General features: G+C 40.6%; 1 protein-coding gene across 1 annotated transcript; it reads left to right on the top strand.

The window, feature by feature from the left end:
- The first annotated feature begins 9148 nt into the window (after window positions 1–9148).
- On the top strand, window positions 9149–12089 carry LOC116264984 (U-box domain-containing protein 4). The gene is made up of 2 exons (XM_031645478.1): window positions 9149–9620; window positions 11018–12089. The coding sequence occupies exons 1-2, from the start codon at window positions 9352–9354 to the stop codon at window positions 11823–11825; spliced, it is 1077 nt and encodes a 358-aa protein (XP_031501338.1). The 5' UTR covers window positions 9149–9351; the 3' UTR covers window positions 11826–12089.
- The last annotated feature ends 2338 nt before the right edge of the window (window positions 12090–14427 follow it).

Below are 14427 nucleotides of genomic sequence, written 5' to 3'. Positions count from 1 at the left end.
GGTGCCAATTTTGTATGGTTGAATCTTTCTCTTGTTTTTCTTTCTTCTTCTTGTTCGCTTTTAATCTGTAACCTTGATTCAATTTCCTAGTGGGGTTTTTTCCTTTTTCTTTCTCGGGGAATAAAGCGAGATACATCTTGTGGTTGTTTGGTTTTGGCTTTTGGAATTTGATTATGTGTGAAATTGATGAGGACCATTAGGAATCCAATGGAACATTATTGATGACGGAACGGCACTGCATTGTGTTCTTCCATCGAATCTCCGTAAAGCTTTTCGTTAATTTTGTAAGGATATGTTTGAATGTGGGAAGAAAATGGTGCGATCGAGGCGAGGAAGGAAAATTTGTCCATTTTTTTGTAACCATTCCAGGCGACAGAAGCTTCTTGAGTGCCAAATTCGACTGCAGGTCTGTGTTCTTATGAAGATTTTGGCACCTCCCTCTCTTTCTCTCGCTCCCGTAGTCGTAGGAGACTAACTACTTGTGATCTTACCTAGGCAATATGTCTCGGCTTAGGAAGAAAGCAAAGGGCGGACTTGTGCCCACCAAGTGTTTGCCCATCTGTCTAAACAGGGCGGACTTGTGCCCACCAAGTGTTTGCCCATCTGTCTAAACAATAAACTTCACATACGCAGCTGCGCTTGGTGGCCGGGCTCCGTCAGTGTTTTCTTTTACGGCGGGTTTGATAAACCCTACCTTTTGTCCAAAGCTGCGTCTGATATCTTAGAGAAGGTCTCAAGCTATCCTGGATTAGCGAAATTTCATCGGCCTTGAACTCAAACAAGTTAAAATTTTTCCAATGTTGTAAAAGCAGAAAAGGGGGGAATGAAAACAGGTCTAGTTGCTGCACTGCAGAAACCAATTTTTCAGTGAAAATATTTTCTTGCCATCAAACACCCATAAATTACAGGCCATAATATTTTCTTGCCACCAAACCAATTAGATCCTTGTTTTCTAATAAGGATCTGAAAAAAATTGTTTGAAAGAAAGGATAATTACATTTATCGATAACTGTATAAACCTTGCATATTGAAATCTATGAACATCAAGTCAGACTCGCTACGTCCGACTTGAGATCACGACATTTGAGGTAATAATAACGATCTTAAGGACAGAGACGAGCCATCAAACCACAGTTTGCTGAAAGCATGAACTTAAAAGTGCCCTTTGAGATCCGGGGCCGTCAAAGGCCACCTTCATAACAACCTCTATTATGAGCATTAATAATGTACCTTTTCAAAGCCGACTATCTCTTTCGAGAATGGTCTCACATTAAGACCAATGCAGCAAATTACCGATCGTTCGGAGCATCAATGGCTACAACATAACGATCACAGTTGAGCGCTACGCACGTATCTTCAGGTCCCTTGCCGGCACGGAACCTGCTGATTAGGTGTCGCCAGAAAATCGTATAATCTGTCAAATCACGTCTGGATGAACAAAGTTGATCTCCACAGGGATGTCGTTCACTTGATCCCAGGAGCAAATCATTGAATCCGTTCACATCTTTAAAAAAATGACTTCCACCATCTACACTTTTCAATAGATAGTCACTATTATGAGCATTAATGACACAGGAGGTAGGCCTGTTACTTGCATCGAGAACGGTGGTGGTTGAATCAAATGAAATCAGTAAGGAGAGGGGCAGAGGGAGCATTTTTTTTAGGGGCAGGTCAAACGGTCCAAAAAATTTATGCCGGTAGGACGAAACTAAACCCTAAATCAAATGAAATCAGTAAGGACAGGGGCAGAGCGATGATTTTTTTAAAAGCGAGCTAAACGGTCCAACGAACTTATTCGGGTAGGACGAAACTAAACCCCAATCCAAAAAATACATTACACAACTAAAAATTTTCAAGTTTTTTAATATAATTTCTTTTCAATTAGTTGGGGTGGAGCTATGGCCAAGGTAGGCTCCTCTCCCTCCGCGCATAAGTAAGGATACAATATTTATCCACTGCCTGCAATTTCTTCTCCATGAAGTGCATTATACTACTAAGATAGTCCAAAATCTATTGAAGAATATATATATATATATATATATATATATATATATATATATATATATATATAATATATATATATATATATATATATATATATATATATATATATATATATATATATATATATATATATATATATATATATATATATATATATATATATATATATATATATATATATAGGATTTCTCTATCCAAACCTGAACCAAGGAAGCCAAGAATCCTAATAAGTTATGTTTTGCAAATCAAAAGCCAAGAATCCTAATAAGTTATGTGTTTGCAAATCAAATTAGAAGAAACTCCGAAATTGCATGGCGACCTTGCCAGGAGTCAGCCGACCGTGTATCGTTAAGCATACGTCAAATCACAGCCTCAATTATTGAAAATTTTTTTAGGTTGTGACTCTTGAGTCCATTAAGTACCTCCTGAGGGAAGTCAGGCTGTGGGGGGCAAGCAAATCTAAACGATGACCATTAGAGTCACCATTTCTATGAAAAACATGTTTGAAGACTTCCCCAATATTTCTTCAGCTGCATTGCTTTGACTGTCAGTTTTTAGAATTGGATCATTCTGCCAAAAATGTTAGAAAGAGTCGGGCTGCCTTGGCCATACTGAATCTTGGTAGGCCTGCTTTGATGTTTCAGATGAAAAAACAAAGGAAATTAATTCAAAGTGATCGTATTAAATGAAAGAAAACTGATACAAAACCTTGGGGAGATGAAACAAGCCAAACCATGGTGTTCTCTTTCTTTTCCTTTTTGCTGATTAATGTGCCGACCTGATTTCCTATGCATTCAACAGATCCCAGCCCATGACAAGTCGATAATGATGTCGCTAGGAGAAATAAAGGGCATTAATTAAGCCAAGTCCATTATAGAGACATTATTATTATTGCAGCAGGAAGAAAGACCATTTTAAATGATACGGTAACAGAAATAAAGACCAGAAAAAAATATCAAGTTGATTGCAGATGATGACAAAGTAACTGTTTCGTGGACAAGATGACCAATGAAGTCTATTATGGAGATTAAATGATGCCAAAACTACCCGATGGAGGTCGCGGAGAAACTTGAGCAGAAAACAAAGGTCACTCTGCAACTGCTTGTCCAAAGGGAAAGGCATATGGCATGGACAGCCAGTGCTTTTATCTTTACTTGTTTTTCTGCAGTAACTTTGCTTCTTGTGATGGCTCACTCGATGCCTTATGGCTTGGAACACAAGACTGCTGACAGGTTGGGCCTTTTCCCTCTGCAAGTTAAACCAGCGAATGCGGTGCTAGTAAGGTTCCTCCCTTTACTGTTAATTAAGAACCACCTTTCTATAAACTCAACCATGATTGGTATTTGAGTAACATCTGTATTACTGAAAGAGAGAGAGAGAGAGGGACAGGGAGAAAGAAAAAAGTTACTCCCCCAATAATTAATCGACTTTTGGTCTTCCAATCTAAAGAATAATTGATTCAGCAGACTTCTTTTAACAGTTTGAGTGTTATTAACATGCAGAGTTTTGGAGATACTTGATCAATTTCATTCATTTGTGAACCTTAATAATATAGGCTTTCCGCAACATGGGCTCTGCTATAAAAAGCTTAGGACCAGACGGGAATCTTGTGAAGACGATGCCTCAAAGGCCACAAACTGCACGTCAATTTAAGAAATGCAAATCGATGGATCTACTTGACGAGGAATAACTATGATTCCTTAGCTTGTTATTGAATATATATCACGGGTTCTACGGCCACAGCTTTTCGAAGAAAGTTTATTTAATAACTATATACTGTACTTTTAATTATTATAATCATGTTGTACTTGTGTGGCGAAGCACAAAAAATATGGAATCACAAGACCCGAAGAAAAGAGCCACCCTAATTCCTGAGCTAGATTCTCAGCTCTCTTATTCCTATATAATTAATATCTTAATGTGGAATTTTATAGATGGGTTTGGTTCATTTGAGTTTTGTTGCTGCATTTTTTCTTTATTTTGAAATCTCAAGAACATGCGCTTCTTGTTTGCTACCCATTTTTCTATCAAAGGTTCTTTACAAGGTGTTTCATAAGAAAACTTTGTTGGAATACAGGTTCCAAAAGAGCTCGTTTTAGAAATACCATTTTACTTGTGACAGTTGTTTTTAAATTCAACAATGAAAACGCTAGTCGATATAATATAGTTTCAAAAGAAACAATGTTCTTCTTATCTAATGTCTTCTTAAGAGTTGGATCACGATCATATTTATTGAGATCTTTTTCTGTTTCCTTTACTTGTATTGTAGTTTTTTTCTCTTTTCCTTCAATGAATGTGCACAAAAAAGGGGGTCGGCAAGGTAAATGGATGTGGTTTATAAGGCACAAGTAGTCAAATTACTTGGTCTCATTAAAGACATGCAAGCTCCCAAACACTTTTTGGAGCTTCCTGGTGTTGGATGACTGATGTTTTCAGATATCTTGGGACATATTAAATAATATCCTGCAACCTAGCAGTGGTAGGCTTCTCGAGAAGCAAAAATGTGTCAACTTCTCATCCATTGCTGTTTCTTTCAAGCGTTAAGAAAATAGTTTTAAAATTGAAAATATCAGTGAACTACGTGGTTTTCTATCTTATGTTGTTCCATCGGTTGGCGATTAGTAGAAGCAAAACCATCTTTTAGATATCAAACTTAGCATCACGGCCATTTACAATCACTTTCATATTCTGTAATTTTGCAAAGGGCAGCGACAATTTGGAGAAAAAAAAAAAAAAGAGTTGCAGGTGGTTGGACTAATTAGGAGAGGCGTATGGGACTTTGTTTTGTCGACCTTGAGGGATCAACGGGTCTGATCTGTATAAATCTGACCCAAACTCTCCTCGAGGCCCACCTTGACGTGCTAACTGGGTCCGCACCCAACTTGAAATATCCTTTTACTGTATCACTTGCGAAAATAAAGCCGATAAAATATGAATGTATATCAAAATTTAGGAACAAAAAGTCCTATAAATACAAAAATTGGAGACAAGAAGTCTCCAAACTACAGTAACAAACCGCAAGACAGAAGCAAAAGAGGAAATATACAATACAACGTATAGAAAAAACAAAATAAAAGGAATGAAAAGAGAGTGGAAAGACAGGAAAGCAACATCACTAGCCATAGAAAAAAAACGACGCCACAACTGAATGGCAAAATGAACATCTCTCTGCACAAGACGAGTTACAGACTTCGGCGAAGAGAAGGTATCCCTGAAGACCCTGTTGTTGTGCTCCTCCCAAATGCGCCAAGACTCTGTTGTTGCGAGAATAAAGATGTCCATTTGATTTGTTTTGAATTGTTTGAATTAGCCATCTATTACGCTTTCTAAATGAGGTACACCCCAAATTTCAGAAAATAAAAAACGGTTTTCGGAAAATGTGAAGACCAGAGGACGATTTTGAAAAATTAGAGGAGGGCAATAGCTATTTTGAAAAGTTATTCGAATAAAGGAAAATCCGGATATACCAAACGTGGACCGCGATTGTTCCGGTCCATCCGGTCTTTCACTCAATTACGGAACGGCCCATGAGATTGGCGAGAATTTTACTCCGCCAGGCGGAAAATCCCCCTGGTTGATGGGGACATATGGGTCTTTCCAGAAGTCACACGAAGAATGAATGTTAACTTCAAAGCAAAATGCGGAAGAGAACTTCCGGACACGTGTCGAAACCGCAAGCGGACACAGTGACAAGGAGTCGGTGGAGTGGAGGCAGGAGGTATGTGATGGCAACGTGTCAGCGTCTCATTGGCTGAAAGTTCTGACGGTAGCGATTTGGGGGGTGGGAATGGGTTTCCTTCCGTCCCGCGGACGAAAACTTGCAGAAGCGGGGCCGTCGCGGGGATCCACATCTAACGGCCGTTAAGAAACGGCGACCTGCATCAGCTCGGCTCGAGAGACGAGCCGATCTAGATGGCTCGTGAAAGGAAAAGGGAAGGAGGGTTTTGTTTTTGATTGTAACGTTAAGAACATAATAAAAGAGGGAATAAAATTATATATTTGAAGGGGCGCATGCGGGCACATGGGACCTTAACCATCATACATCATCGACAATAGGAACTAGCCTTTGTTTATAATAAGCCTTTCGTTCTAATTCGAGGGTAACGTGATAACTACCAAGTATTTTTATTCTTGTTTCTTTTTTGTTTTTATCGCCGAATGTTATTTTAGAATTAGTAAGTAGCTGTTTGGAGAAAACGTGGGGAGTGTGGGGGCCAGCAGAAGAAGGGGGCCATTCCATCGGTCAGAAGGCTGCGGGACCCACAGGATGCCTCTGGCATGTGCATGTGCTGCCTGCTCAAAAGCGGCAACTCCATACTTTTTTTTCTTCTTCTTCTTTTTCAATAAGCCCGACCAAACTTTGCTTTCTCATTAGTATATGAATTTTATGTTTACAAAATAGTTTTCGATTAGTAAATGTTATAAGGGTTGGTTCATAAATTTAGATTTCCATGTGACTTTTTTTTTTCAATTTTTTAATCATAGATATGTTTTGGGTGTATAATTTTATGTTTAAATTCAATAAGAACAAGTTCAGGGGAGTCTTCCGAACTCTGAAATAAGTGGGAAAAAATCACAAATGACTACATGCAAATTAAATTATAAAAAGTAAAAAGTTATTTAAGGTGGTCAATCAGTCAGTTCATAAAGTCTGGTTATTATCTTTTTCATTTAGATGGTTTTGAACATTATTTTGTATATTTATGCCATTGAGGTCAATGGAAACAACAAGTCGCTTGGAAGACTTGAATGCAATGCCCCTTTTGACTAGTACATTTTTACAAGTCTCTCTCTCTCTCTCTCTCTCTCTCTCTCTCTCTCTCTCTCTCTCTCTCTCTCTCTCTCTATATATATATATATATATATATATATATATATATATATATATATATATATATATATATATATATATACATTGGAAATTCTCAAAAAAACACTCCTAAAGTTTTGTGGCTCCAATAAACAGGGTTGAAACGCGCTGTCTTTAGTTAGGTTTGCTGTGAAGTGGGTGGTAAATAATAACATGCAAAATAACTAAGGTCCTTACCTAATTTAAATATATTTGAGTTACTGTAATTTGTTAACTCAGTTTTAAGTTTAAAATAAATAAAGATTGACCAACACCAGATGTGTTTGAAATTGATAATTCTTTAGAATATTAAGCTAAAACCATCATCTAAATAATTTTCTCTTTTAGGTAAACATATACTGGCGCATCCTTATCCTATTTTACCTGCCTTTACACATCGCCAAGCATGAGGATTAGAAAAAGCAGAAACGCCTTTCTTAATGCGGTGCGCATATGCATGAACGAGTGGACCAGCAGTGCACCCTTCTTGGAACTCACTAACTGACCAATTACAGCAAACCTCTACAAGCTAATCTTTCCGATAAATATCATATTTCACAAGTGGCCTTTACTTTAGAGGATAGCAAATATATAAGAATCGTAAGTCATTCGGTCAACTTGATCGATAGTTTATATGAGGATATCACATACAAAGTCACTTTTCAAAGTTAAAAGCAAAAGTTGCACTCCTTCACATTAATCAAGTGAAGTGGTTCACAGCCAATTTACGTGTGCGTCCGCGCGTGTGGGACCCTAGGTCCGAGTGTTGAAACCGGCTCTGATACCACTATAACAACCCGACTCACTCTCGGGCTCGGGCCGCTGGTTCGACGGATCCTAACCCGCCCCTTAACAGTTTTGGTTTCAATCATAAAAAAGCTAGGTACCAGGACAATCATTTCATTAAAGCCTCCCTTTATAAGTCTTTAAAGATCTCTCACAATCTTCGATACGGGACTAAACTTCTGGGGTGTTACAATCCATCCCCTTAAGGCACACGCGTCCGCGCGTGTGGGATCCCAGGTCTGAGTGTTGAAACCGGCTCCCAACCGGCCCTCTAGCAGTTTCGGTTCTAATCCTAAAAAGGCTAGGAACCAGCACAATCATCTCATTAAAGCCTCTCTTTATAAGTCCTTGAAGATCTCTCACAATCGATACGAGACTAAACTTTTGGGGTGTTACACCTCTCAATTTTGAATTGTTAGCAAAAGGATCTGATGATTCATTAGATATTGATGATGCAATGTAAGTTATGGGCACATATTTATGTGCTTAGTACTATCACATTTTGCCCCAAGAGAAAAAACAAAACAAGGGGAAGATCTAGAAATTTATAACTTTAGATTCACCAAATACCAACCCACTAGTTATGTCTCCTAACTGCTCTGCAGAAAAGTTGGAGAGAGGGAGAGAGCCATTCTTAGGTGCAGCAGAATACATTCTTCCCCCATGTGGAAGGAATGTGGCAGCCGCTTCTGATCAGAGACGATGAGGAGGAGTATGCTCACAAGCACTATGAACGGGTCAGGAATGCACAGGCCCATTCGGGTGGGTCCAGAACCTTTCTCTTGGGTTGGGTCCACTTTACTTTTCTGGGTTGGACTTGGATCCAGATTAGTTATATCCAATTTGGGCAGCTACCACTGACCGGGCAACAGGCCAACAGTGGAACGGGTAGGGATCCAGATCTAATTAACGTGTTGGATCCAGGTTTAATTATTGTTAAAAAGAGGTCAGCCACCAAACCATAGTACCAAACTGTCACCAACTTTTTATCTCCTCGTATCTTAAATCTCGGTCATTTTGACAATGATTTTTCTTTTTTTTATATTGAAAAAAATAATATTTTTTAATTATATAATGTATTTTTTGTATTTGAATTCAGTTTAGTCTTACCCGGATCTAAAAGTCAAACTATCGGCTCACAAGAAAATCCTCATTTTACCCCTGAAAGCAAGGCCAACGACCCAAACAGGTTTGGATCTCACAGAGTTCGGGTTTGTTTTATCAAATAAAGAATAATTTTGAAGGAACAATTTCGGATTCCAACTCGGACTCCCCAAGGAATTTTTCATTTTTGAACTCAAAGTCCAATTCTAGATATAAGCTCAACCCGACCCGTTTATAGGATTGAAGGAGCCAGACCGGAGCCGAGCCAACTCCGTTCGCCGAAGAAGAAGCCGAGAGCTTCGGCGAATATGATAACGCATCGCCGTTACCGTTACTTGACGTCACCTTCAACCTTCATCTGTTCCGGGGCACACGATTACAAAAGCCGGCCGTTAGTGGGTAAGACTTCTCATCCGTGTTCGTCTAACAGAGGCGGCAGGCAGACCCGGAGGGAGCGAGTCGACAGAGAAGAAGAAGAAGAAGAAGAAGAAGGATCGAACCCAACTGAGCTTGGAAGCCTCTCTACGATTCGGGATCAACTCTAGCTTTCTAGAATTGAGTCCGGCTGCGAGTGTTCCAGCTCGTTCTGTTCCCCTCTCTGGGTTCCTATGGCGTCGGACGACGAATTTACCGGGGAGGACCACCGGCGGACTGTCGTTCGGGAGACGGTGGACCTGGCAATCTCCGGCGAGCCGGAGATGGAGGTCCGGGCGGCGAGGGAGATCCGGCGACTGACGAAGACTTCGGCGAGGTACCGTCGGTTGTTTGCGGAGGCGGGAGTGATTGAGACGCTCGTGAGGATGCTCGCCTTGCCGATGGACGGCTCCAAGGAGGCCGCTCTCCTTGCGCTTCTGAATCTCGCCGTCAAGGACGAGAGGTGCGATTCTTCTTTATCCTCCTGATCATTCTGTTTGCTCATCGTTGTTTTGTTTCCCGTGGAATTGTTGGAGAGGACTGGACATCATTTTCTTTGCAGAGGAGACGCGAAATTAGTTTTTAATTGAAGTAAACAAATCTATAGGACTGATTCTTAGCTTCAATACGGAGGCAAATATGCCTTTAATCGTCCTGCTTTTGTTTTTTTTTTTTTAGTTCTGCTGGCTTTGTTTTTCTTCTGCTTTCATTGATTTTGATTTTCTTCCCTACTCTCGTTTTTCCATTTCCGGATTGGCAAATCCACCATTGCTGCTCTGCGACTTCAAAACGTGTTTTAATCCGTTATTTTTCACGGGAAATTGATAATTTCGATACCTTTTTGAGCAAGGAATCGGAGTTCCAGCTCAAGTAAGCATGTTGATTTGGGTATTGGGTTCCCAGGGAAGGGAAATGAAGATGTCGGCCTGAATTCAAACGCGGCAGCTGAACTTTTCCGGAGTCGAGATTCTGGCAACTGATTTCACGCTGAAACGACTCGGGGCCTAAATCATATCGCCTTTTAAAGTTCTGGCATAGAATCCGCTACGGCATGCTGCTCTGGGTACCTACTACAATGACTAGTAACATTTGTTACTGCCGGTTCCTGCGTATCGGATCCAACCGAAACGATGCAGGGGCGACACCAACAAATATCAGCCAATATGCCAAAGTAACCGATTCAGACTATATTAGCTAGTCCTCTTTTTACTAAACAAAAACAATTATATGTTTTTCCAAATTTTTAGTATAAAAATTAATTTTGAAGCTACTGACTCAGCGTCATATGAAATAGAACTGTTTTACATGTTCAGTAAAAAGATACTGGTTCTTCAATCTATTAGAAGCATCTGCAGAAATATTTGAGCATGGTCATCTTATCCAACAAAAATGGGTAGCTAATTGGATCTTCTTGCCTTTTTCTTGAAAAACTTGTTCTGGTCTCAGCTTCGAGAACCGAATGCTACAAAGGAACGAGACATTTTGGGTTTTGTCCGCCTTCGGCCGCCATCTTGGGGTCCGTTTATTTCAAGTGCCTTAAATGCTAATCCACGACAGACGGCCTACTCAGGCCTTTCAGGGAGGTCCCTTTCTCGTGCACACGCGTCTCGTTGCAACTTGCAAGGCCGAAAGCATAAGGATATTTCTTTTTTGTGTTGGATGAAGAAATCGATCTGCGGGGGTTTTTGCTAAGAGACAACTAACGTGACGTAAATTCTGCCGGGCGGTGGCAAATTCTCCCACGTTCATTGAACCTGTGGTTTTGGTCTGGCGAGAGAGGGAGGGAGAGATGATTTTTGGCTTCTGATACAGGCTCTCTGACACGGTTTCTTATTTTTTGTTTTGTTTTTTTTTTTGCAGAAACAAGATGGCAATCGTAGACGCAGGAGCGCTTGAACCGATAATTGGTTTCTTGAAGTCAGAGAGCTCAAATTTAAGGGAGTACGCTACTGCTGCGCTCCTCACTCTCTCTGCCTCCACCACCACCAAGCCCATAATCGCTGCCTATGGAGCCATTCCCCTGTTGGTTCAGATGCTACAAAGTGGTAGCCAACAGGCCAAGAGTGACGCCCTCATGGCACTCTGCAACCTCTCAACGTATCCTGATAACCTGCACAAGATCCTCTCGTCTAAACCTATCCCCCCTCTTATTAGCATGCTGAAAGCCATCAAGAAATCCTCAAAAGCAGCTGAAAAGTGCAGTGGCCTGCTGGAATCTTTGTCGGAATTTGAAGAGGGCAGGATGGCAATCATGGAAGAAGAAGGTGGGTTGCTAACGATGGTGGAGCTCATCGAAGACGGGTCTTTCCGAAGCAGGGAAAGTTCTGTCGGGGCTCTCTTGAAGATGTGTGAGAGAGATGGATGCGGATTCAGGGAGGCCATACTGAACGAAGGGGTCATTCCTGGTCTTCTTCAGATGACAGTTCTGGGGAAGCCAAGGTCACAAAGGAAAGCAAGGTTGCTTCTTGGGTGGCTGAGGAACTCCACTGCTGAATGTTTGAAGGAGGAGGAGAGCTATGTTGGGTGCCAATTCAGCAAGGAGGAGGAAAGTGATAAAGCACGGAAGATGCTGGCTGAGATGGTACAAGTGAGCATGGAGCAGAGTCTAAGGCATCTGCAGCTGAGGGCCTTAGTTGGCCCTCCCAGCGAGCTGCATCTGGCTAATTGAGATTCGAGAAGTGTGTATTCTGCTTTTCTTTCTCTTGATCTTTTCCTTTTATTCTCGATGCTGTTTCTGAGAACCAGAGGGAGAACGAATGTCATGCCAGTCCGGGCCTTTAATTGGTACCAGGTGACTGGTTGGTTAGTTTGTCAATAATGTTTGCATTCAATCGCTTAGCTTTCTGTATAATATAGTTTTTACATTGAACCTCTTGTGAAAGCTCTGGCTATTACAGATGAATGGAAAAGAAGCACAACTGGTTTTTCTTCATTATTGGCATCTGTACAAAATATTAATTCTGGGAGCTGGGAGAAAACGAAAGTGAGACTCTCATGTGGACCGTGCCGGTACAATGCTGTCTCAATTGAAAACATTGTTGTTAAATACGAACAGTAGAAGTTTACATTCATGAATTCTTATGTCTCTGAAATAATATCAAGCTTAAAATCTGTATCCCATCTCTGAATGTATTTGTGGCGCGCAGAGTGCTCGCGGTTGTGATTTTGGTATTTTTCCTAATCAAGCTGGTTCTCTCCTTCGTTCCCATGTCTGGTGTGCACACAACTTAAGCACCAAATGATTTCTAATTTTCTATTTGCAACAAATAGCAACCATTTCTTGATAGCGGCAATCCAAGGCAAGATAAATGAATCGTGAGACTACGTAAACTACTTACTTCTTTGTCGTTTAAACCTTTTGAGAACTCAAGTCTTGGTAGCGCGGTGATCCACATGAAAATTCTAATTCATCTTGGATATTTTACACGATCTTGGAAAATTGTTTTTTTGTCCGACAGCCTTCATGAATTTTCAAGGAGCTCCAAGGCAACCCCACCGAAAGTGGAACTTCATATTCTAATGGCAGCATTCAAGCAAGTACGTCATGATGGAGTTATAGTTGCGTATGCCAATGTTTTCTAGTATGTGTTAAAGCTGTAACGGATATCACCATACCGGTTTCAAGGATACAAAACAAAGTCTGTGTTTCTATACATCAGTAGAGATGATTCATCAACAGCACGAATATAATGATTTGGAGCTGACAGGGGAAAGAAGAGCCCCTTACCGGAGGAAGAGAGGGTAACCCAGGTGGTGAAGCGGCCGATGAAAGAAAGCACAGGAAGCAAAAAGGTGAGGAATATGCTCAATATCAGGGCTATCCCTTGTCATGCCTTTGCTAGCTTCAATAATTTTTGGCTTGCTTTCTTCGATTGGTGGTTATATGAGTTCAACGATGGGGAGATCAAGCTTGGACCAGTGTTTACGCTCGGGCTCTTGTTCCTCAGTCTTCATGATGCTTCATGTTAGTCAGAACTTCAAACCATAAAAGAACAAATTTTGTATAATATTGGACAAATAAACAAACATGTAAAATGACTTCATTCTTATATCACAATCAAAAAGATGCAAAAAAATTCACAGAAAAGATTACATCCAAAATCGAATGACGGATGACTAAAACGACCCTAAGACTGTCATGAACCGACCCTAAAAACCTCGCTAACAGATTTCTAAAGGATAGGCAAATGGTATGTATCTCATTTTGAATTGAAGCTAAGGTACCCAAGAAAATACATCTAAAAAATATCTTCAGGATCAAAAGTTATAGCCCTTCAAAAACATGGTTTTGTCCTGTTTTTTCTCGAAAAGAGTTGCAGAAAAACAGGGTTTAGAAAAATCCGACTTTGACCCATCAAATCAAGTCTAAAATCCACCAAATTAGGACAGTATATAAAAAACCTTTAAATTGATATAGAAATTGCTTCCCAAACATAAGCCAAAGGAAGGGACAGAACTCTGCTAGCCACTGCTAACTAGAAAAGTGTTAGCCACTGCTAACTGGACTGGCCTACACTCACTCACGACTAGTTCCCAATTAGGGTTGGAGGGCCAAAGACTCAACTAATACACGGTTGTCCCTCAATTTGACTCACTGACCGTATTTACCTATTTATAGATATATCTACTACGTTAATGGACCGACCCGGCATGTGGCTAACAATTAGCTCTCCCCTTTGAGAAACACCTGTTCAAGTGTGTCTGGGAACTTGGAAGCGGTTGTATTGGAAAAGGGTCATGTTCAGAAGTGGAGGTCTTGGAAAAGGGCCATGATCAGCATAACACCAGATCTGCACAGGAGTCCTGCTCTTCCAGTAATGAATAGAAGGGATGCATTTTAATCGGATGCTAAACAGGAGCCCTGCTCTACGCAATGAGCAGATGACTAGTGGGGAGAACTCTGAGAGATTCACATTCAAAAGGCACTTGGAGATTCATATTCAAAAGACACCAACACCAATTAAGGCCCTGGAACACTCTGTCTCATGTGCATGGACACATCTACATGCTGCCAGAGAGGCAACAGCAACAGCTCCGGGCTTTCCCATTTTGAATACGCCCTTAAAATGTGGACCAAGTTCCTCCCATCTCAAGAGAACTTGATCCTTGTGTCTTACAGAAATAATAATGCATGACTAGTGTCAGGTGCCACTTCAAGGATGCCCTCCCCTACTTGGTGGCAGGCAGTATCTTTAAATAAAACCAAGAATTCATGAAGTTTTTGCAGTGTCCAAGTATTTCCTTTCTTTAGTAGCACTAAAATGACAGCA

The sequence above is a fragment of the Nymphaea colorata genome, chromosome 11 (assembly GCF_008831285.2).
Source record: "Nymphaea colorata isolate Beijing-Zhang1983 chromosome 11, ASM883128v2, whole genome shotgun sequence".
NCBI lineage: Eukaryota > Viridiplantae > Streptophyta > Magnoliopsida > Nymphaeales > Nymphaeaceae > Nymphaea > Nymphaea colorata.
The sequence above is the reverse complement of the archived record's forward strand: the minus strand, read 5'-3'. Positions and strand labels throughout refer to the sequence as shown.